The 25147-nt window shown below is 43.5% G+C and overlaps 1 protein-coding gene across 1 annotated transcript in view; it reads right to left on the reverse strand.

Annotated features, from left to right (window-relative positions):
• LOC133028792 (ADAMTS-like protein 1) overlaps nucleotides 1-25147 on the reverse strand; it is a 98099-nt gene that overhangs the window by 40193 nt on the left and 32759 nt on the right. The window contains exon 3 of the mRNA XM_061095827.1: nucleotides 16876-16992. Coding sequence (XP_060951810.1) covers nucleotides 16876-16992 — 117 coding nt within the window. The remainder of the gene's footprint in view (nucleotides 1-16875; nucleotides 16993-25147) is intronic.

The raw sequence follows: 25147 nt of genomic DNA on the forward strand, positions 1-25147 counted from the left end.
TACCGTACTCTTTATAGTGGCATTTTGTATAAGCCAGGAACCATAATCTGATCCCACCACAGCCTCTAAAAGTCCACCAGCAGCCCTCGGCACAGAGGACGAATGTGACAGGTAATTAAGAATCAGCACTGACATTTATTGCTTCCTGAAACTGCGTTCATACATTCTCACAGCACCAAGCTTTTCCCACTAGCACATTCAGGAAAGCTCATATGTTTTAGCAGCTTTCAGGCTAACTCCATCAGGGTCCCACTCCACCAACACTCCCCCCTCCTCAACTCAACCATGGCCACTGTGGAGTTTTAAGGAGGTTACGACAGGAGGGGATGGGCATAAATTAGCTGTGTAAAGCCGCTGGAGTCGGCTGTACTGGTTCGACAAGGTGGGCTGGAGGGGAAAGGGGGAGCGTGGGATCCGCATCCAGATCTGTGCAGACGTGAAGCACCTTGGGTTATTTATGGACTCAAGCTTGACAAGTCCCCTGATTAACATATCACCTGGATATCATAGCTTTTCAGAAGAGTTTACGTGCATCTCCCAAACTCAGAATCAAATGATTAAATGTATTACACTCACTAACAGTTGGTTACTTTCCCACAGACCTGTTTAGCATTTTAGTTTCTCAAAGCTCTTCTTTTTTCAAATCACAACTTTCTTGCTTTGTTCACTGTTTCTTTGAAGATTAAACATTCATTCAAACTTGGGGGAAAGTTCATATTTTAACTGTAATTAACTGTTGGATTTCTAAATATATAGTCGAGAACAGCATCAGACCCTATTGCACGCCCTCTTGAAGAGAAGTAATAGTTGCCGTTTTACTATGAAAATAAAGGAAACTTGCAAGTGAAGCTGTCCTGAGCGGACACGACCACAGATGTTGTTCAACCTTGGTATTTAAATAGACTTGCACAAATGATGCATAAAAGCAATTATGCTCATACTTCATTTTGGGAAAAAGTGACAACATTACCAAGCAAGAAACCAGGGAACCACCTGAAAGTTTGTGAATTAACAAAAGAAAACATTGAGCATCAGGTAAAGAACCAAATACTTCCCATGGGAGCTGGTGGGGACTAAAACAGGACTGAAAAGTATAATTTTGCACATGTGGAGTGGCCAGTTATAGAAATCCAAATGAGCTTGTTTGCCAGATCTCGTGTTTTCAGCTTGTTCTGTTGCCCTCAAAATCAGTACACCTTTAACCTGAGGGATCTAGAAATTTAAATCTAAGGTATAACAATCTACTATATGCTTTAGATGTTTATTTTTTTGGTTATTCAAGGACCCAGGAGTTCCTTTACTTTACACCTTGTACATCAATGCTTTGACTATCCAGATCTGTCATTAAATATTCAATCCAAAGATATTTCAAACTAACTCCAAAGAGTTAAGAACCTGAAAATACATCTGAGGTCACTCAGCCTTTAAATATTTCAAACATCATAAATTATATATATACTATAATACTATATATGCTATAAAACAGTAGTTCCCATACAGATCTGATATTGCTGTAGGTCGGGTGGCGGAGACAACACATCCTCTCTCCCTCTCGTCCTGTGAAACTGAACAGAGGACGTCAGCACTTCATCTGGGGCTGTTCACATTCGACACGCATCCTGGCCCTCGTCATCCCTCCTTCCTGTCTGAGTGAATAATTTGTTTTGGTTTCCTCGTCCATTTCAAAATAAATCACTCTGATGTTAGATGCATTGCTGTTCCACTGCTTTGGGGGAAGCATCCCGGCGTAGTGTGGACGCCAGGCTTAAATGTAGCAAACGAAAAAACTGAGAGGGTGCTCATCTCACAGCTCTTTAAGTGGTGACCCAGACTTTTGTTTGGAGAACAACACATCAATGTTCACTTTATACACTGCTCTTTTCTCTTATATACTTCTAGTACAATACATCTGAGCCCAAGGGATTCTCTGAGTTTGACAGGAATAAAAACTTGTCACAACTCAAAGCTCAGTATTTGGCAGCACGCTTGAGAATGACTGAACAGCTCAGCCACTGTGACGGCAATCAAAGTTTGGATTACAACCAAATCCTTCCTCTCTGCCCTTTTAGCAACTTAAAACAGCCTCTTCTTCACATCACTGGACATTTGTTCTCAATTGAGAAGTTTGATAACTCAATCCTCCCCGTTAAAAATAAATGTAATTTAGTCCAAGTTAGTTAAGGCCAGCTACAGTTGATGAACACAAACCCAGGACAGCTTGTTCCCGGGGCTGTCTGGGAAATGTTGAGTTATGACGGAAAAAATAATGCAGCCGCTTGCAGCAGCCATTTACAGTAATCAAAACTGTGAAACCAAAGATTTTTGGCTGCAACAGCCTCCATCAGGATTGCACAACTGTAAATATGACATGTGCGATCATGTCAGGATCCACAGCAGCTTATAAAATGACCAGTTACAAGGGGGAAATTAGGGCCAAAAATTAAATCACCACGGTTGGTGCTCAAAAACGTGGAAAATGCTGCAAATATCGATTTGAGTGAAGAGACATAGCCGGGACTGAGAGAGAGTCGGGTCAGAGCTGTAAAGCAGACGCACTTGAAGGGCAGACATGAAACAGGCCCTCTCGTTAACCTCGTTCATAATTGAGTAAACGAGACACAACGGTTCCCCCGGCATCATCCACGAGCGCAGACACCGTGCGGCGACTCCAAATAAAAAGGCACCTGGTTTGTCTCAGCGGCTTATTAAGCGTGATGTGCGAGCGCAGAGCGTTTACACTCAAAGTGAGCTGAAGCTTCTCAGGGCGCAGGAAGACGTGTCTGATCCCCCGTGTGCGCTGCACGCGGCTTAGGTTTCAGTTTTTAACCCCAAAATTGAGTCACATCGGGACCATGTGTTTTTCATCGCCGAAAATGTATTGCGTGTTGTCTTTGGCTCCGAGACGATAACAGAGAGTGATAGTAATATGATAAAGGTGGTCGTAGGAGGCTTTGACCCTCGGAGCGTCCCTCTGAAATCGGACATTTTTCACTCGGTTAAATGATGATGCAATAACGGGGAGAGCACAGGGGCGTGCGTGCTTCAGTTCCTTGTTGTGACCTGCACCTGACCCACAAACATGGAAATGATTTAAGAAGAAATGGATGACACCTCCAGCACGTTGTTCCAATTCCAATTCCCTTTGACAAACACAGAAATCTTTTTACATGCACAAAATCTGATTTTCAGCTTAATACCTCCCAGGCTATTAGTCTCTGTTCTGACTATTGTTCAAATTTGAAACACTCACTGTATGATCTGAGAACAATGCCTCAAACCACAGTCGTTTGTGCTCCTGGCAAATTATTCAGATTTCCCTGATCACTGCCTGCACGCTGGAGGTCTCAGAGAGAGGAAGCAAAATAATCACATTTTAATGATCATGATTAAGTGGAAACATGGGCCCCGATGAGGCTCAGTACGAAAATGACCTTTAGTAGGAATGTCAATTACGTGTTGAAAAGATTTGCTTGAGTAAAATCACTCCACACACTCCAATTTGAAACTCTCAAGACACATCTTTTTACCATAGCCTTCTCCTGACTGTTTTTTACTTATAATGGTTGTTTGGTTTTGTCTCATCAAGCTGTTTATTATGTAATACCTCCACCAAGGAAGTTTTCAACCCTGTCCTTTTATTGTCGGTTTGTTTTTATATTTGTTTGTATGCAAGATTACACACAAAATGACACAAAGGATGCTGTATAGGTCCAGGAGGAACCCCAAAACATTGTGAGAAAATAATAATTCACAGAGTTTGATGATCTATATCAGGGATTGATATCTAGAGGTGTGTGGACCTTCTTGTAGCTTGATTGAAATGAAGGGGACTGATGATTTTTCCTGCGTTGTAACTGATGATTAACTATTTTATCCAGTTTATTTTTGTCTCCACCTGGTGTTTATATTAAATAAAATAAATTCCTGTTTTATCACAAATATTTTTAACTGCCTTACTGTTGCTGAAAGGTTGGGAAAGGAGCACATGACTCAGTTTAGCCACATTTCTTTTCCCTCTTGGAGCCTCTCTCTGTCACACTGTCACTCCATCAAGTCGCCTTTTTTCCTTTCCATCCCTCGTGTGTGTGAAACTCACTGGATTGCGTTTCAGCTCGGCCCATCTTAAGCTATAGAGCAGATCTATATGGAAAAGAGAACTCACACGCCTGTGGAAATATTGCCCGAGGAACACGTATGGTTTTTCTGACCAAAGCCTTAAGATAAACACGACTTAAAAGTGCCCATCCTTCCTGCCACATTTCCCACTCAGGCTCCTGCCCGACAGCGAAGAGGAGCCTTGAGACTCCTCTGGAAGACAAACAAGACGGGAGGCTGTTGTAGCAACGCAACACACCAAGCTGCGGGGAACTCGCAGTCCAAGAAGTATGACCGCAAGATAATGGCAAAAGAAAAAGGGCTGACATCACCGCTCTGGATGTAACCGTGGTGCTCGACGGTGCCAAGTGAACGCTGCGCCGAGAGCAGCGTGGAGAAATCATTCATCTGTTTAAGAGATATTAGGTCTGTCCTCACTAAGTAGAGATATAACTTTAAGGTTATTTTGTGATTTTTACACTTTGGTAACATGATTCATGCAAGTGGTATTAAAGATATAATACATAACAATAATTCATTCAAAATGTCTAAAAACAACTACACCTATGTTACATATGTTGTTGTTTTGTGTACTTGCATTATCCAAACTGTTTTCATCAATGTTCAAACCCAGAGAAATCCACAATTTTCTTCACTGTAATAGGATGTGCCGTTTTAGTCGCCTTTCAATTGTATCATATCCACTTTACCCGAAAACTTTGTCCACCTCTGCGATAACTTCCAACGATGGAAAATTACACTGGTCATTAACCAGAACAACTTTCAAGTGACAAAGCAATGTCTGTGTGTGTTTGTGTACTATGTAATACGTCACTCCTTCAAAGTAAAAGCTAGATTATATTGCAGAAGTCAGGCCTTAGGTTATGTTCCTTCATAGTGCTGAAATGAGGAAATTACATCACATTTCTCTTTCGCGGTTTACGAACCAAAATCAACCGCCCGTGGAAAGTGACCTCACGTGTCCTCCTTTAACGCGAGTGTCAAGTTGTGCAGGTGATGGAGAGGGAGAGGAAACATTTGGATGCATGGCTGGAGAGTAACTGCACAGGAAAAGAGCTGCGATGGATCAGTGCAACCCCATCCCCACATAAAAAAAAACCTCAACCCTGTTTTCCCAGAGGCTTTGGGGGCTTACAGCTGTCTAAACATGCTACTGTAGCGAACTACAAGTGAGGAGAGGAGAGGACGAAGACGAGGAGAGGATGAAGACGAGTACGAGGAGAACAGACGTGTACATACCTTTTAGGCCTACGTCATTTTTTTATTGCAACAGAGACTTTAGCATAACTCACCAAAGAACAGACAAAAACCAACACAACACAAAAATCACACTAAAACAATATGAAACCAATTATCACCAAATTATCAACGGCCCCAACAACTTGATTCTGCAACGGAAAAAAACATATAAAAATGGATAAATACATCTATATTTTTAGTTAAATAAAAATGTAATTCCATCCCATTCAGAAGCCTAAATATTCCGTGACATTGGACATGAGATAGAAATGCTGAACAAGTGCACTTCAGGTATTCAACCACACTTTTCATCATTCATCCTCGACAGCTGCACAAACCTTCCTCTCAACACCTGAAATAATGGGTTTTGCCGCCTTTAAAGCTCAAGAGCAGCATCTTGTGTCCGAGCGACAACACTGCAAGTCATTTACAGGCTTATTGCTAAAACAGCCTCCTCCGTTCATTAGCTCAAAAACAAAAGAAGAGTCATGTAATGGCTGCAAAATGTGGCATATGAGACGTTGTTACACAGAGGTCAGAGTCATGGAAATGTCTCCCAGCAATCAGTGAAACGTTAAGTCATGACTGGTTCGCAGCAGGAGAACAGAGAATGATTCCCACAGCTTCGAATATCAGCTCCAGCTCTAAGTTGCCCCCCCCCCAGTCCCACTCAGTACATGCACAGAGAGTCTACCTGCAGTATGATCAGTGTGTGGGCCTTCTCAAGTGGGCCAGAGGTTTACACAAACTGAAAATAAGAGGCTGTTAAAATAAATCCTCTTTCCCACCCACAGACCAATAGCAGACGTGGCTATATATCACACACACACACACACACACACACATACATACTGTATGTACACATTTTAAATCACATAGCACGTATAGACAAAACATTTTTTTCTCTTTCTGGTGTATCTTTATCAAATTCTTGCATGAGAAGCAGCCAGTGTGTGTGTGTGTGTGTGTGTGTGTGTGCATGTGTGTGTGCGTGTGTGGGTGTGTGCATGTGTGCGTGTGTGTGTGTGTGTGTGTGTGTGTGTGTGTGTGTGTGCCAGACAGGAGCCGCAGGCTGAGCTCATCTAGCGGGGCTTCACTCTGCGCCTCCCTCTAATTGGTGTCTCTCTGCCTCGAGGAGACGTGCAATTGAGGGCAAAATAGCGCCAGCCTTTAAAATCGCTGTCCCTCATCCGCCGCGCTCCCTCCCTCCCTCACCTCCCTCACCTCCCATCACTCCATCATCGACGGCATCCCAGCGAGAGACGGAGGAGAGGAGAGACGCTCCTCCGCCCGTACTCCAACTCCCCCTATCATTAGCCCAGTGAGGTCATTCAGAAAAACTGATGCTGCTCATTTGCTTGCGGCGCAACCTGTAAAAACCAGCGGCGCCACAAATCATAACCCAACAGTACACAGCATATTCTTCACTTAGAGGAAATAAAACTGTTTCTGATATTTGCAGAGGTCGGTGGGAATTCGCTGAAAGAGATGTTTGTCGTCTTTTCTTAAATCTGTTCCAGTACATTTTTCATTTCCAACTTATTGGAAATGAGCTCCCGCTTACTTCCTGCACAATATTAATTATTTCTTCAGTGATCGAATGATTGATGGCTTCATATTGCTGCCACAGATATATTCACATTTGGCTCCACACTGATGCGAAGATTAATACTATAAATCACATACAGACTCTCTTTACAGACACCCCAGTATAACAACACAATGCAGACATTTCATCAGGGGAGGGACAAAGGAAGAGTTGTCTTAAGTCAACTAACACCCTGGCTCCCGGCCCGTGGACCCCAGACAATGTTTTCATCGCGGGACCGTCATTATCTTGCGATTGGCTCATAAATCTGGACGCTTCAATATTCCACTGGGTCACTTTCATTGGGAGTGTGGTCGGGATTCAGATGTTTGTATGCAAATAGTGAGAGAACGTGCGTCCTATAGCGCCACGTGCTACTCAAGAACTTACAGATTGAAGAGCTTTTTTGATTTTAGGAACAAGTCCTTGCCCTGTTTCCTTTTACTACTGTTCGAAGAAAATATAATAAAATAAGAACAGACAACAGCAAGGTGAGGCATGGTTTCTAAAGCTGGTCGATCAGGTGGAAAACAAAGGAAAAAAACACACACAAACATTAAAATCCTGCTTCTTTAAGATGTTTTTGGCCTCTGCTTCACATATTAGCTTCTTCAAACTCAGCGTACGGTGCATGCATCTGGGAAGCATCATCGGAATTAATCCCACGTTGCCGGATGAACAGAAAAAGGTTTTTCCTCGATTCAGAGAACGCTCACAATCAGCCCGAGAGCATTTTGTAAAACTCAAGCATCTGCACTCAGGGGGCACGACCAATAATTGAGCTTCCACTACACACAACTGGTCATACAAGAGGGTATAACATGCATGATTCATGGAAGACTGTAAGGCCACGTCATAGAAAACAAGTCGTCCCGGCCTATATGTGTTTCCGGAGGGGAGAGAGAAAAAAAGGTTTTCTAATAAAGGCATATTGCTGATTAAGAGCATTGAATCCTTCAAACACATCATGTCCATTACTCATCAGTGCTGCTGGGAATTTTGCGAGAGGTCATTATTATACCATTCGCTCTTAAAGTTTCCTTTGGATACTTGAGTTTCTTGTTTGATTGCAAAACTGCAGCCAAAATAAAAAAAAAAAAGAGAATACAGTGCACAAACAGAAGTTAGTAAGCAGTAAGGCATCTAGCAATAAGGCCTTCATCGGCTCTTTTGGTAACGCTAACAAGTGGTTGACCAGCCGAACCACCAGGTCGTACATTTGTGTTCTCACTTACAGCCCCTCCAGAAACTCCTGGGAAAAAGTCCAGGTTTTGGTCCATGTCAGGAATCAGCTTTTATTTGGGAGCCTCCATTCTACCAAGTTTAATATCACAATCTACAAAATAACAGCTTTTAAAACATCTAAGTTTAAGTTTATTCAAAGAAACTTGAGCAATATGAAATACAACTCAATATATAGTTAGAAGCCTTAACAGTTACTGGAAAGTCTGCAGTGTGTTACGGTTCCAAACATTCGTCCCAAGCACACTGCTGCTTTATTCCCTGCACAAGAATAGATATGCATGCTCAGTAAAAAGAGTTTAATGGAGAGAAAGTGACTCAAATGAATCTTCGCAGACGACCTACAGGGATCTGTTCATTATGCTAATTTGAAGTCAAAGGCTTACCTCTGTGTTGTGTAAAGCCTCGTCTAAGTACGCCTGCTTGTGTTGCAAGCGCCGTTCACTTCTCAGCTTGGAAGAGTGTCAGAGCAATTTTTCAATTTTGTGGTTTGTGAACAGATTACATTCTCTCCCAGGGCTCCCTGAGAGCGAGGGAACTTTCTGTGAACGTGCACGCGTGTGTGTGCACGTGTGTTTGCGGCCCTGCTGTAGGTCCGTGCTCATGCACTTCACGGTCTTGATTTTCTCATGTTTGCGCTCGCATTACTTACAATGTCTGCAGCGATGGATTCTCAGCGTGCGCCAGAGCAAGACCAGCGCTTTCAGACCTTCTTCCAATATATTCTAAGTCCCGCGCAGCCCGAGGTGCCGAGTTTAGTGCCGGCCTATAAGAACTTTAAAACCCCCCCCAAAAAAAATCCCCTCAAGAAAACACAACTCAGACGAGACCCGCTGCTTTAAGCTCTGACGAGTATAAATTACATTCTGGAAGGATGGCTTTTGCTGAGTGAGGTGAAGGATGTAGTTGATAATGCAGCAAAATCGGAAAGAAATGGCCAGAGGTCTGAATATGAAAATGCAGATCATTACAACCTTATATAAAAAAAATCATCTGGACTCAGAAAACTGTCTGAGTAGTTGACACATATTTGAAACGAGAAAGAAAAGAGAACTTACAAGGATGAGGACACCACAAAATCCATGTTGCAGATATATTTATAACGCCCTCGTTTGTGCAGCAGATGGATGCAACTGGAGATCCAGAGAAAACTTTATTTACGATTGTGGCTTTGAGTCATTTTTATTGAAACAGTGCACAGACAGTAATTCAGTCATTTAGGCTGCAAGTAATGGTTATTGCCAAGGAGGTGGTTTCCATCTGCGTCTGTTGGTTTGTTTGTTAGCTTTTGTTGTTTGTCAGCAGGATTATGCAATTACTGAAGTGATTTGCACTAATGGATGAGTCATGGAAAGAACCCGTTTCATTTTGGTGCGGATCTGGTTAGAGGGACGGATTCTCAGGATATATATGAAATATATACGGCTCTAGATTTTTAAGAATCATAAGTATGGTGCTGACATCTATGAGTTTGGTGGGGATCCAGATAATAATCCAGATCTGGTTTGGCCTCGGCTCTACTGAATGTTTTCATTATTGATTAGTTATTTTCTCAATTCACTGATTATTTGTCTTGGTCTATGAAATATCAAGAGTGCAAAGTAATACTTTCACAATAATCTTGCTCATTTTCACTGACCAAGATTTTTCATAACGACCTTTAAGAAGTTAGAGAAGAAGTTTATGTGTCTACTTCAAACGACTCACGCAATTAATTGATCCTCACAACAGTTGCCAAATCATTTTCTCTTATCAATTAATCAAACGGTTTAAATATACATGTTAACTCCACACAGAAAGACCCTGGCCAAACCGGGATTCAAACCAGGAATCTTCTTACCCTTTCCTCAGATAAGGACTAACATAAGCATCAAAATACAGTTCCAGGAATCAACTAAATCTTAACAAACCAGCAAACCAGTTGAAAAGAAAGCAGAGCAGGACACGCTCTTCCAGACAGGACAGCTGGGAGATGTGTATGTTTGTTCTGCTACTGCTCTGTACATGCCCAGCCACCACCACACACGGCCATTAGAGCCCACATTAAAGAGAGGGATCCGTTTCGAGTTGCACCTTTCCCACTGTTTTGACCTGAACTCCGCTCCGCATGGGTGGCAGGGATCCTTCAACAGCAGGTAATTAGTGCTGTAACTCAGGATAACACCGCTGCTTACACTGGAGAGTGGCTGCACATGGCTGCTGGAGCCAAGTGGCCACTAGGAACGATTCATAGAGACGTCGCTTACATTGGAGAGCTGCTGAAGTTATTAACGCATTAGAATGCCACCCCTGCAGTTAGTTTGTTTCTATTTGAAAAGCAACATTCTCTGCTGAATGTATTTAAAGGAGGATTCAGTCACAGAGTTTGGGTGTGAGCTCGTCAGACTGAGATGTTATCGCCTGGCTGCATTATTCCTTGTTTGTGACAAAATTTAATTTAGCTTGTTAATCTTACTTAACCAGACTGGAACCACATTCATGGCAAAGGCCTTGACTTATCCTGCCCACACGCCCCGTAGACACATACACAACCAGAAAATAAGAGGCCTAATAGTAACAATCGCCTCCACTTGGAGGCAATTAGCACACGCAGTGCCAAAACCCCAGAGCTGAGACATCCAAAAATTCCTGGATGAAACTTTTTGGCATCAACATATCCCCATTGTACAAGATTTGTCTCTGTTTGTGTCTGTGCACGTCTGTGTGAATGCACGTCGAACACGGACTCGAAGATAAACATCTGCAACAGGGAGTGCAACCTGCAATGTAAACAATTAGAAATCAATCAGTCTTCGGCAAATTGTGTGCGTGCCTTCACACGCCGACGGAGGGAGATATTGCAGGGGGTGAGGATGAAGGAGCGAGCGGGGGATGACAGGGGAGGAAGAGGAGATAGGGAGCATTAATCAAAGACATAGTTTTGGACGCTGTGCATGAGCGAGGCGACATGTGATAGTGTTGAATGCCAAAGGCGCAGTAATCACGAACACATGGGTTCCCAATATTGCACGGCACAGTATACGCACAAGCCAGCGTGCAAATACAAACAACCACAGTATGGAATAACTCAAAGGTTTCGCTGTGCAAGTGTCTCTGAAGAGGGGAGCGTGCACCCAACAGTAGCCGGCAACAGACACACTACTGGCTGCATGCATTCATACACACCCACAGTTGTTATGAGGGTGTTGTGGTGAGCTCTTGTCCCTGGTGGCATTACCTCAGCAGCACCACTCCACTACCCACAGTGCACTGGTGTGAGACCACATCAAGTCAGCGGGAGATACTCGCTGCGGCGGAGCCAAGGCTTTACTGAACACATATGTTGATGGAACAAACACAGGGGCGATAGAGAGATCCACAGTCCAAAGCCACGTGGCTTTACACCACATTCACCAGCACTCAGCACTTTCTTCAAGAGCGCTGGAGCCAGAGCTCCAAACAGCCCTCGCCTGTGCCAAACGCCACTCAGCCAGCCAAAGCGAACAAGTCAACAAGGCAAAAGTCTCTCAATTCACCGCTCGCCGGTTCAGTCCTTTCTTTTTCTAGTTCAAAATGCACAACGGACATCATTTCTCTCAAGCTCTTGTCCTTGCCTGTCCCGCAAAACAACATTCAACAGAGTCAGGGTATCGCTCAGATTGCTGGCTATGCAAAAACAAACACGGGCATTCATGGCGGCTGTAGCTGGCATCACAAAAGCAGTTATTAGCTCGCCGTTTGGACCCAAGGTTTTTCCAATACAGCTACAGCAGGAGCAGCTTCACACTGAGGCAGTGTTTCCAAACAACTCAGTCACTGTCAGTGCTGTGTGGACTGATCCAGAGGTTAACTTCCCTGAAGTAAACAAGTCAGATGAATAATCATGAGCCCCAGCTACAATTTCAAAAGATAGTGATGGGAGGCTTTGTGTAAGACTGGAGAGAGATGAGTGCTGGGTCCGTATCTGTAGTGTTTTGAAGGGGTTATAAATCAATATAAGACACCCAGAAAGAATTCTATTTAGTAGTTTCTTTGTGCCTGGGTGAGGTTTCTCTTCAAGAGTCTCCTCAAAAAGATCCATCATTGTCTTATAATCGTCACGCTTTAGTTACAATGCCCCCCACGATTTCCTATGGTAATGCTCCACTTCATCTGTGTCCATAAGCTTTTGGAAGATGTGCACAAATACTGACAACTAGAATCCAGATAACGGACAGAAGGCCCCACACGTTTCCATATACGAATCCAGAGTTGAGCATGAAGGAGCCTTTAGGCAGTGAACTTCTTAAGCCTGTATTAATTAAGTTCAATGTAGTGAATTGTTTTGTGTGTAGATTACGAAATACTCGAGTTGCAGGTCCATGATAGGAGAGAAACATCCGATCGAGACAAACTCTGATGTTTGGGTTGAGAACAGAACTCTTTGGAAACCTGCTGCTTGAGAGCATCTGTGCAATATATATGTGCTTTAAACATTCAGGTATCAAGTCGCCCTGGGAACAATTTTTTGCATCCATTACTGTCACACAACCAGCAGAGACTCCAGGAAGTGACTGGTCCTGTTTGAGAAACAGCTTGGCCCATAATCCCTGTAAAACTTTTCACACATCTCGGTTCTCCTTTTAAAAATTTGGGGAGGCATTTATGCAAAGCTAAACAAACCATCTGCTAGATCCAGCTGCATATTCATTGTCGAGTTCAGCGAGACTGCTAAGAAGCTTTTTTCCCCCAAAGTGTCGAACGATCCATTCGAAAAGTGACGTCTGGTGTTTTTATGAAGTTGTGTCAACATTCACTGTTTCTCACCAAAACATAGGGTGTGTATTTAAGAAATCTATTTCCTTCCTTATTTAACATTTACAGAGCTGATTAGTTTGGGAGAATTTGAAACCTGTGGTTTATTCCCATATCCTTTCCTTGTACAAACACCTTCCATGTTTACCTGCTGAATAATCTTCTACTTCCTTGCTTTTTTGGCACATTACTATGATTCTAAGCCACATGTTGAAGCCACAAACTGTAAATAGCGTGAAACCATATGTGCACATGCAAGAGATACGTGCAAACACTTTGCCCGACTCTCAAAAGCCATGCTCAACAGCACTGCCAGTGGCCAAAAGCTCCACGGGGTGGAAGCAAAAGTTAAAGCTTCGACTTGAAGTGGTGTTATCACCAGGGGGCACAGCACGCAATAGAAAATAACTTGAGGCTAAACATCCTCCCCGGCTGCCAAAACTAACATGCCCATCCTTTTAATGAAGATAAATGAAGTGTTCAATTGTGCAAGAGCCGTTGCCCCCTCCACCTGGCGCGACATGCAAAACACAGCTGCCAAGTCGGCGTGCAGCTGAGCAATGGGCTCCTCTGTCTGTGAGCTGCTGCCGCCCCAGCCACCGAGTGCTGCTCCTGATTGACGACCCGACTGGCCCTTGGCCCCACTCGCCCGAACCCAATTACTCCCGAAGCCCCAGACACCCTGAACCGTCTCGACATTTGCTCACCCTCGAGGTTTTTAAAACAGGGGGGGAGGGTGGGGAAACTGCCCATGACTGTAGCTGCCTGAAGTGCAATTGAGCATGTGAAAACATTAAGGCCTGGATCGCTCGGCATGTGAAAAAGCGAGAGAGGCAAAAGGGCAAAAAAAGGAAGAGAGACGTCTAACAAAGCATCCAGACGAACGCGAGGGGAGGGGAGGTGAGAAAACCAAACAAGTGCGAGAGGATGAAAGCGCCATTCCATGAAACGTGTAAAGACAGGCAGAGTGGAAGTGTCCTCACAGCGGGCCTCGGGTCTTTACTGTAGAGTGGGGCTCTAATGACTGCCATTACCACCACTTAACTGTCACAACCCATAATATCCTGGCTGTTATTGGCGGGGTTGACAGAGAATGTGACCCACAGCAGCAATCAGTGCAGCTTGACCCTAAGTGCAGCGTGAAGTGGATTGCAGGGCAAAGGAACTAATTATAAGCACTCTATTTTTTGAGTCCGTAGTGCTTCTGCATAAGTAGTTTGCTCATGTGCACTTCTTTACTACGGGTAAATAACAACACATTTTAAATCAGAGCCCAAGTAATGTCCAAGTATGCAAGTTAATGATTTTTTCTAAATTTAAGCTGCACTCCTCAATATTTATGACATTACGACTGATCAGATGACAACATGAAATGGGAAAGAGGTCCCTCAGAGTGACCAAGCCCCAGTGAAGTATCTCCAAACTTCACAGTTTCACCTATACGATGACTCAAACTCCACTTTAACCTTTTAAAGTTTCAATTTTCAGGTCAACAGTTACTTAACCTCTCCCTCCACAGTTTAAGGCACATTCTGCAGCTTTCTCTACCACCAGGAGATTCTGTGTCAAATCAATAATATAAAATTGGAGTTTGGTGATGTTGTGAGGTAATGTGGGATCATGGGAGTTGCCGTCAGCTTCTTCCTGTATAGATTTTTTTAGTGTTAATCGCTTGGGAGGTCATTACCAGGAGCACAATCATCTGTAGAGGTCCCCATGTCTCCAAAACAAATATACCCAGTGATTCAAACCAGAAAAAAATACTAAATAAAGCAGTTTCACCTTTAAAATCTGTTTGCAGAGAGCGGCTCTGATAACTTAAGATCCAGACCTGTCCTTCAACCAGTTAGAGTATGTATACACACAAACAAAAGGGAATATGTACGATGCCATTGTGCATATACTAAATCAACCATGGACCATTATCTGACAGACTTCTCTAGGTTTTAAGTCTCCTGGTAACAATTGGGACATTGTACACCAAACTCAACTCAATACATAATAGGCCTGGTCATTTTCAGACATTTTAATGCAGAGGAGTCACTTATGACAACAAATCTGATAATTTAACAAAACTTAGCAAAGTGTTTATCACCGCTTTATGACATGTTTTGCAGGTTTTGACTGATTCACTGCCGCAACTCTGCAGCGGATCAAACGAACATGCTGGAAAAGTTCACTCATGGCCAAACACAGAGTGGGGATACTTGGAGCTAGATTTATGAGCAGCTTCTCTGTTTATCTTTACACTCTCTTACACGCCAACATTTCAGCCATCAGACCCCCCCTCACGTTTCCATTCAGGAACTTCTCAACTCAATAAACTTATTTAATATTTGTTTATGATTGCCGACATTCTTGAAGGTCTACAGTGCATACTTGCCATCGCAAAAATAAATAGGGATTAATTTAGAAAGGTAGGTTAGGCCTTAGCTGCTTCAGAGAGCGCTATTCCATCGACTGAGCTCGTGGTGGGGCTGCCAGGAAAAACACTTTCCTTCGGAGAGTACAATTCATCTGTGGCCCTCATGGGGGATAGGGTAAAGGGTGCTGGGGGGGTCAGTCCTATTGCCCACTGTCCGACCCTGGCACATGCTCATGAAGTTAAACAAGAGAAAGTGAATCCAGTTTGAGATCTACATCCTGGGTTGCTTGCTAATTAAGCCGCGCTTGTCTTGGCTGAGGATCAAGTTTAATACTGAACCACGATCCAACATAGAACAGGGCTGCAGAGGCACGGAGACCGAAACCAGCTGAGTGCTGAGAGGAATCAGTCGTGTGGCTCCCCCGGGTCTAGTTAGTTACTTTGTTCTGTGTTGTCTTTCAAATAAATGAGAGGACTTCAATTAAAAGGTGAATAATTGATTTTGGATCTGACTTTGAAAATGTTTAAGAATTTCATTTTCCAGTCTCATAGCATCGGATCTTAAATGTGAAATTTCAGCTTTTTCTCCCTCCAGTTTCTATAAAACCAGACATTTTAGCCAATTAGCAGTTGTTTTATAAGGTTACTAACTGTTAAATCATTATAATTAAAAAAACTGCTTTTACAGGGTTGTTTTCTTGTGTTTGGTGAGCTAAAGACTAATGTCCACCACGGTGAACAATAAAGATATATCCTATTCTCAACCAGGTGTTCTGTCAACACTAGTGCACCTTATCTGCACCTGTGTATTGATGTCACAAAAGTTGTGAAACATGTGTGGGCAAGATTTTTTAAATCTCACGTTACCGAGGAGGTGATATGAAACAGAGTACAGTCGGTTCAAATACACTATGTCCTCACAGCGAGTGGAAAAGTGCAACATTAAACTTCCCCTCAAGATGGCATTCCTGATAGAGATGGCGTGATATTGTTCAAACACCTTAGATCAGTTTTCACATATTCCTCTAAAATTGGACCGAGACCAATCCCATCACAAAGGGTATAATGAGATAGGTAACTGAAGCAGCTCGAACCTCAATCCCGCCCAATTAGATAAAACATCTGGGTGAGAGATCGGCTTAAAGAAGAAAAAAACGCTACGGCCAGGACTAACGTCTCATCAAAGGTGATGACAGAGTGGGAGCAATGTGATGCCAAAAACCTACCCCACCCTGGGACATGCAACATTTGTGCTTGTGTGTTGTTGTGAGTGTAAAGTGTGCGCCTCACATCCAGCTACGTCAGCCAAAAGTCGGATTACACCTCCTCTCCCAATGTCCCACGATCATCATTCACTTTTGTTCATGACAAAGGTGTAATGTGGTTGACTTTTTGCTCCTCTAGTGTGGTGTGTTGCGTAAATGTATTGGCTGATATAGTTTCATCTGACACATCGATTTGTTTTTCTTAAATCCGAATAAAGGTACATGTTTGAAATAAAAATAATTGACCGAGGTGACTGTTCTGTTGTTTTTTTGGATCAGGCACTTACCGGATCCTCTGGCCTTTGGCTGACGTCATGCAGAGGCTCTTCGGGGAGGTGGTCTCGTCGAATCAGAGTGTATTCTCTGATGAACACTGCATCTCCATCGTTGGCCCACACAGCGACCTGGAAAATTAGAGAAAGGGTCACAAGTGTCCTTTTGGTCCAGACAATCCCTCAAACACACCCACTTCACGCAGGAATTGTCCAGGTGGGCGGAGGTGTGAGCAAACGCAGAATTCTCTGCTCTCGATTTTCATCACACAACAATTTATACAAGAAAGAGCAAAGTCTCATTATGTTTTCAGCCCTGTCAGTCTGTAACTTGGTTGGTTTGTTGATTTGTTTGTCGGTTAGTTTGTTGGTTCTTGGTTGGTTTGTTGGTTGTTAAGTTTGTTAGAAGGATTATGCAAAAACTGCTGAATGGATTTCTACAAGACTTATTGGAAGGATTGGGACATGGGCCAAGAAAAAAACAATTTAATTTTGGGCAGATCTAAGAAATACTTTTCACTTTTTATAACATTGTGAAATCAGGATCTAGCCAATGTAAATATGGTTTCCTAAGAGGACTGTTGGGGCTTGGCGGAGGTATGCACTCTACTGAGTGCCATTCTAGTTCGACAACTTCTTTGTTGTTCAGACCAGAGTGAATCTACCAAACCAATGCTATTTCACCACCGTACTCTGGAGCACAGCGATAGCGGGAAATGTAAGTCAATTGCGGTTCAACTTCCGTTCCTGTTTGCAATCATTTACTAAACACAGTTTTTTTTTCTGTTGCTTGTACTCTCAACCGCTCATCTTGATGAGGGGGAATCATCGAGGGCTCTGGAGGAAATCGCAGCACGAGAAATGTAATATCAAAAGACGTAGTAACCCACCCCCTCTGGGAGATGGGTAGGGGGTGAGAGACATCTTGGATAGGGCCCATTAGCAGCACAGCAGGGCCCGCATTCTCGAGGACGCACAAATTCACAGAGCAGGGGCCCTCAGCTGCTCTCTGTGGGTCATAAACACCCTGTGATGACCCAGGTCAACTGCCTGCCTCCTGGGCCCGTGCCAAGGCAGCACAAAGCAGAGCGAGGGAAGTGGGTTAAGGGTATTTGAAGTTCTTCGCATTATAGGGGGGCTGCAGATCTTAAGTTGAGAGGCAAAATAATAGAAAACTAAAACGTGCTACTAAGCAACTGCAGCAAAAGTGACACCACCTTTCTGTGGGAAAGGCCCACGGAGTGCACTCCTAAAGAGGACAAATCAAATCGGGTCTAAAGCCCTACACTCAGCACTGCTTAGCTGCCGTCACTTATGCTGTGGGGGGGATCTGCAACAACACATAAGTCACCGCAGTAAAATGTGGGCAAAAGCCTCCTCGGATGACAAAGCTCCTCATGTTGGGCATGGATCTGCAGATGTCGCAGCTGTTGGGCCAAATGCAACAGTTTTGTTTGTCTGTTTCTGAGGATATAACTTAAAATTGTTTCATACCTGGGAGAAATAGACTGGGAAATCTTGTACAGCATGTTTCTCAGACCCCCAAACTGCAGCGTATACCCCAGACACCAGAATGCATGGAGTATGAAAAGCCAAATAATTGATATGAGAAACTTTTATCAAAATACAGCCTGTGATTGGATGACTGAACACAACACGAGATCTTTGCTGACAATGTTGCACTGAAGCAAGTCCTCTCTGCCACCGATGGTGAAAATGAAAATGTTGCAAAACCACAAGCCAGGGGTAAAGCAAACATGTGAAACCCGAACATTAAGTGTGTGTTGTGTGTGTGTGTTTGTGTGTCAGCTAGGATGTACTGAAAACCACTTGAGTGACCAGATGTCCTTGCTCAAGGCTACATGGAGGCCCGGTTGAGATGAACAAGCCGATTGTGTCATTCTCAAGAGGTTTTTTTCTCCTCAAAAATGATTTTCTCACACGCTATTAGTGTCTTAACACCAGACCAATCTGGCAACCATTTCCTTGTCATCTCATAGTCTTCATCCATCCTCCTTTAAGACTTTGGATATGCTGGAACCGGACTGAGCTACAGGCTAATGGTACATGACAGCTAAACTCCCACTTGCTGGAGTCTTAAAAGAGGGATCTATCAAACATGTTTCCCTAAGAAAACAAGCTTGCTGTTAGGTGCCAGTGCCAAGCATCCTGCACACCCTTCTGGAATTAACCATTAGGAACTGGCAGGGAACTTGATATTTCCAAAGAGAGCCACAGTGCTGGGTTATGCCATCATGTAAATAAAGGCGGTGGAGGATGCTGAGAACATTGTTTAATTGCTATGCATGTATTCAACAATATGTAGCTTACGATATACTGCCTTGGTTGTTTTCACTGGTCCCCTAGAGGAAATTTAATTCCTGTAAATTAACATGTAATAAGGGCCCTATGTTACATATGGCACAGAGCGACAAAAAGTTGAAAACACTTGCGTTCCTCAGACAGAAACACTTAACGCCTACGTTGTTCACAAAGCCAAAACAATCTCTCCAAGAGCCAACCCATTGTTTTGTTAACTGACATTGTAAAGCCTCAAGTTTACAAATCAGGTGAGAGGCGGCATTTTCTCAAAGCCTTAAATAGAACGAGACTTCTTTTTGCAACCAGTGGAGTTGCCCTCTGCTGGTCCTTCAAGGTTTTAGGCACTTTCACATTGGCTTTACTTTCCATACCAAAGTCTACCTCCATTTTTACATACAGTCAATGACTCATGCCCTTGTGAGGTGCAAGTCCTTTTGCCCCTTGTTTGAAGTCAGTGGCGCAGTATTTAACGATTATTTTATAGGAGCATTCTTAAGATAATAAAACACACATGTATCGGTGGGGCCAGAATAATGCATGTACACTCTGCAACCATAAACAGCATTCTCTGTTCAACAAGATGCAACAGGCTCTTGTCCTGTTATATTGTCAAATACTAAAGGTGGAAACCCGACCAAATTATTACCTGTAGTGTTCAATTAAAAATGTTTCCCATCAACTTTAATGGTTAGGTTTACACTCAAACAGGCTTGAACATGAACATGCACAGATAACAATTAATATTACAGTTTATACTACGCCCAAGTACGCAGATATGTTCAATACAACACAAGGAGAATTGGTTATTTGGACACTCGTGAATTAAAGTCATTAACTCGACATGGAGTCTTTTCCCTGGGTCGGATATAAAGAGTGTTAGAGTTTATTCAATGTGCTCACTCAGGCAAAGTTTGAGATTAAACGAAAGGAAAACGACAGGGGTTAAGAAAACACACACTCCAGGTTTGTTGGGGTGCTTGTGATTGAAAGAAATAACTCCGACGGGGATCTACCAAACGACTCACAAGAGGCCCAAATCCAATGTTCGAGAGCCTGGATGTGTCAGTTTGACAAAGGACAAGGGTGGAAGTGAAGCAGGGAACCAGGCCGGTGACTCATTAACCTCCAGGGCGAGTCCGATTTCAAAGAGCACGTCTCCACCAGGCAGAAGAAGAGGAAGTGAACTCGGGGGCAGGTCGGGTCCTCAAAAGCACATAATCAACAGTAAAAACATCCAATGTGATACTATAATTAAGCTTTCTTACAACGTGGTGCCAGCTTCCACTGTTATCGTGCCACACCGGGCGAAAACTTGAGACTTGAGTTTCACGAACTGCTGCCTTTGATTAATACGATTCTGTCCAATGTTTAGATAGGGACACCCCGTTCTCCAGAGCGGCTCCTGTCTAGATGAAACCTAGAATGAAAAGATATTTTTGCTAATCCACTTTCAAGGGGATTTATATGAGTTTTCGCTTAACACATTTTGACGGAGGAAATATTGCGGCCTTCTTTTCGTCCCAGTCTCTGATCCTCTTCCAAAAGGTGCCCGACCACTTTTCATACATCCGCCACTGGCCCCCACACATCGATCTGCTGGTGGATTTTTCCGCTCACTACGACGGAACCATGGGATTAGGATGATCTTAGATTAATATTTGCTCAAAACAGACCAAAGGCCACTTCAGGATTTTGGGGCCAATGAAGGTGAGAGTCGTGCAGGCCATGATGGGGTCTTGGCTCGCTTCAGGCAATGAGAATCCTTCAGTTTAAGGGAAAAAAAGGAGAAAAACACCCCTGGATACATTCACACAGGAAACCTGCAAAGCTCATGGCTAAGCTCTCTGGGAAACTGAATAAAACTGAAATACAACTTTCATCACATTCTCTGATTCCTGATGGATTGTTTAGTTATCTTTATGCTCTTCGTCAGACGGCCTTTGAAGATGCACTTTATCCCCGCCCTCTTTGCCAGATTCCTCTCAGCTTGATTTACTGATCTCTATCTCCCGAGAGCCGCCCGTCCTCTGAGCATGAGTAGAAGAGTGGCAAGGAGCTCAACTTGTCTCCATTTCTGCCCTCGTCAGCTCCCACACTTCTCATCTTGAACACCACAAGGATTGAGAAGCCTCGGGGGAAAGAGGGAAAAAAAGAAAATCTACCTTTCATAGGTGAAATATGTTCCTGGCGCTGTCATCACATCCCTGTGTGCTTACGCTCTGTTACTCCCATGTGTTAATGTCTCGTAATGATGCGTGACACCCTTCCTGATGATGCACGAGAACTTCCTTGACGCAGGCTTACCTGTTGAATTTGAAAAACGATACCGATGCAGAACATAATGCAGATCAGGTTTAAAGTGGAAAGTGGATGCAAGAGAAGGGGTCAAATGATCTATATCACAGATGTACGTAGGTTTCACCAGGTTTGCGTATGAACCTATTGTTTGCAGTGGTAACACCCCTTCACCTGATTGTGTCTGTGGAGTAATGGTTTGTTATCAGGCCGTCTCTCGTGTCACAACTTCGATATCAGATCCTTTCTTATCAACTTTAAAAGGAAAACATGCGTATGCCGCTTCAGTGATGCAAATGTGTTTATTGCCCGATAAATGCGTGCGTCAAATGTGACAGCCACTGGTGGGTAAGTGATTACTGGTTATCTGTCGAGAGCAACAAGTTATTTTGCTTAATGGTGAAAAAAATAATCCTTCAATGCCTTTTGACACTGTGGCCAACCTTATCATCTCCAACTCACAAGTGTAATTGTCCACAACACATTTATGATATCAGCGTTCAATGGTGCATAATGAGCCCTCGGGTCCTTCAAGCTGCAACATGTCTGCAAAATGCTGCGAGCTATTTAAAGGGGATAAAACAAATACTTTTTTCATGACGTTCTTATGGCGTTTTCAGTAGCAGGACCATATTTTGACGTGTGAATAAACTCATCTAAGGTTATTGCAGACGTCAGAAAGGTGATGTGATAAAAGATGGACAGGTATCTTATAAACTTGGGGGAGTGGATAGAAAAGCTGCTGGCGTGACGTCACGTACTCATTTCACACAAAGACTTTGACCGCTGAGCAATTGGCTCACAGAATTGCTTTTTTTTTCCCTCCTCTCCAGACACTATATGACAGGCTGCACAGCCCTGTTCAAACAACAGACGCAAGACAAGAGCACATGCACTCGGATGTGAGGGGATTACTTCTGATTGTTAAACGCCATGACAGTGGAATCGACCAGTTCGCCTGAACATCACAGCATCTTGTGTGTCCAGTCCACCCGCAGACAAAGTGAGGACTTCCAAAGATATAAGAATGTGAATAAGAGGAGCTCCAAAGACTGGTACCCTCCAAATTTTGCGTTTGTGTGTAGCATTCTGCAGATGAGGAGGATAAGGAAGGACAAAAGCAGTCAATGGACCAATAATGGCGAGACACTTGACACCTTGAGGACAAGAACATTGAGGCCACATATTCCCCATGGAGAATGAATTTGACCTGCTGCTCTTCAAGGAAACAAATGAAACAAATGAGTAGAAGCAGGTGAGATCCTCAATTCATTCATTGTTTTGAAATGCCAGTATGTCCAGATATCTTACTAAAGGGACTGTCAAAAATATTACATTGGTATTATGTTCTCTCGTCTTGCTTGTGAGAGATATCCAATCCTTTTTACTCCATATTCTGCATTAGTTTTTTCATTAAATGTTTAATTTGTGTCTGTTATGAGGAGCTCTGTTCACGATTGACAGCTAAAAACGACTCTCCTGCCACTTCAAATTTGAATAAATGAAACCTCAAAGTTCCATTGTCCAATTTCAAAAGGTTTAATTTGTAATATAATGCTTTACTGTTTGGGAGTTTTAGCATGTATCATGTGTGGAACACAATAATATAAAATAATGCATTTCAAAGAAAAGTAATCATTGTAGGAAATTCCACTTTTACAAATCTCAAAGGTTACTGCAAACTTAAGGGTGTGTTGCAAGGATCAATTAAGATGACAATAAAACAATACAATTTCTTGTGACGCTGTTATCAGTGCTGCGTAAGTTAAGGCCTCCTGAATACGCAGGCAAACAGACACACAAGGTTGGACTTCAGTCTGCAGGACACTGTGAAGATGACTCTACAAAATGTAGAAACACAAAACTAGTTTATGAGATGAATTAGTACTGTTGGGCAAGGCCCAGTGATCCGACTTAGAACAAAGGGTCGTAAAACCTTAGGCCAGGCTCGGGTAACCCCTTACATTTAAAAACCCAGCATGGACCCTTATCTCCATGTGGCAAAAGATCACGTCCTGGTCCCCCACGGTAAGCCCGCCCCTGGGGGCCAAATCCTGACAACTCAATTGGCTGGAGGGCCACACTGACCCCTGACCCCTCCTCCCAGGGGGGAGTCACCTGAGACATGACTTAAAAGGGCTGAGCTCACAGAAATCTCTCTCTCTTCACTCAGATGCCCAAGCAACAACAGAACCCCTCCGGGGTTCTACTAGTTAACTCGGTATTTTTAAGAGACTTTCTTCGTCCTCCTCTTCTCCACGCTGCTCAAGTTGTTTTCTGACCTCAAGAGGTCTAACCACACGACTCAGTAACTAAGGAGGCGATTAGACATCGAAACAGGAAATTGCTCGCTGGACGATCTCAGACTGTTTCCTTATCCACACGGACTTTACTTTATTCTTTCTCCACACGATCTACAACGGCTACAAGCAGCCGAACGTCCCTGTGAGGCAGCACGATCTCCGCTGCTGCAGAAGAAGACGAAACCTCATCTCGCCACGGAGCACAACGGATCGGCTCCGGCCCAGCTGCGGTGCTCACGAGAGCCCGTCTGAGAAACTTCAAGCGATTCACTGAACCTCCGGGGATTCGCGCCAAGTCGCATGCAACCCACAAAATCACGGTCACAGTAAGAGGCTTATGTTGTCTGGGCAGATGTTAGTTTTAATATGTAGCGTGTTGATTTAATACTTGAGTGTATTTTGTTGATGGAACTTCCGTGTTCCATTGTTTTAGCCGGCCACTACTCCGAGCCGCTACTTCCGGTTTCCGGTTGGATCGCAATGTTTTGTGTTGCAGTAAATAGGGCCGCGAGAAGCGCCTCCGCCCGCACTGTTAACGTCTGTGTGAGTCTGCAGTGATTTCACCGATCAGAACCTCGGCCCACAACGCTCGCTTGAGGGCTGAGGGGTGAATCACTGTTAACTCATCTCAGACGTATTTTTAAGAGCTTCTTTGGACTCTCCTTACATGTTTTCTCATGTTCTCTCTCTCTCTCTCTCTCTCTCTCTCTCCTTCTAAACCGACCTATACACACTCCTGACCTGTATTTATAATACAGGTCATGTCACATAGTTAAATCTATGCTTAGAGAGGCTGAACACATCTGGAAACCATTCGGCCCCAAAGCCAAGCAGAGATAAGAATTCTCTTTGTCTAAAATTTCCTTTGTGTAATTCATGTGACGACCACCAGTGTGCGCTCCGGCCACATGGTGTCATTAACATATTCTCCATTTTGGATAACGTTAAGTTAAACCCACCATTTTGAGTCTATTATTGCCACGCCTCCGCTCTCTCTCTCCTCCCATCCTGGCTCTAAATTCATAACGGCTCCGCCATCTTGTTTTGTAGTCAATCCGCCATTTTGAGAGTTTTTAGGCCTTGATTCCACGAATCATGATCGGCCTCCATCTTAGATGTGATGTCACTACGCGTCATCGCCACCCCCCTTCTTTTTCTCTCTCTCGCACACACACACACACACACACACACACACACATTGATAGACACAGACAGACACACACACACACAGAGACACATAGATGGACCAGAGGTTACATGCGTGTTCTAAATTGTGATAAGCTGCTGTTGTTATCTTTGAAATATGGGAGTTTGTTAAGATGATGAATCATTAAATAACACTAACTTTATTTCACACACACACACAT

The sequence above is a fragment of the Limanda limanda genome, chromosome 22 (genome assembly GCF_963576545.1).
Source record: "Limanda limanda chromosome 22, fLimLim1.1, whole genome shotgun sequence".
In the NCBI taxonomy this organism is placed as follows: domain Eukaryota; kingdom Metazoa; phylum Chordata; class Actinopteri; order Pleuronectiformes; family Pleuronectidae; genus Limanda; species Limanda limanda.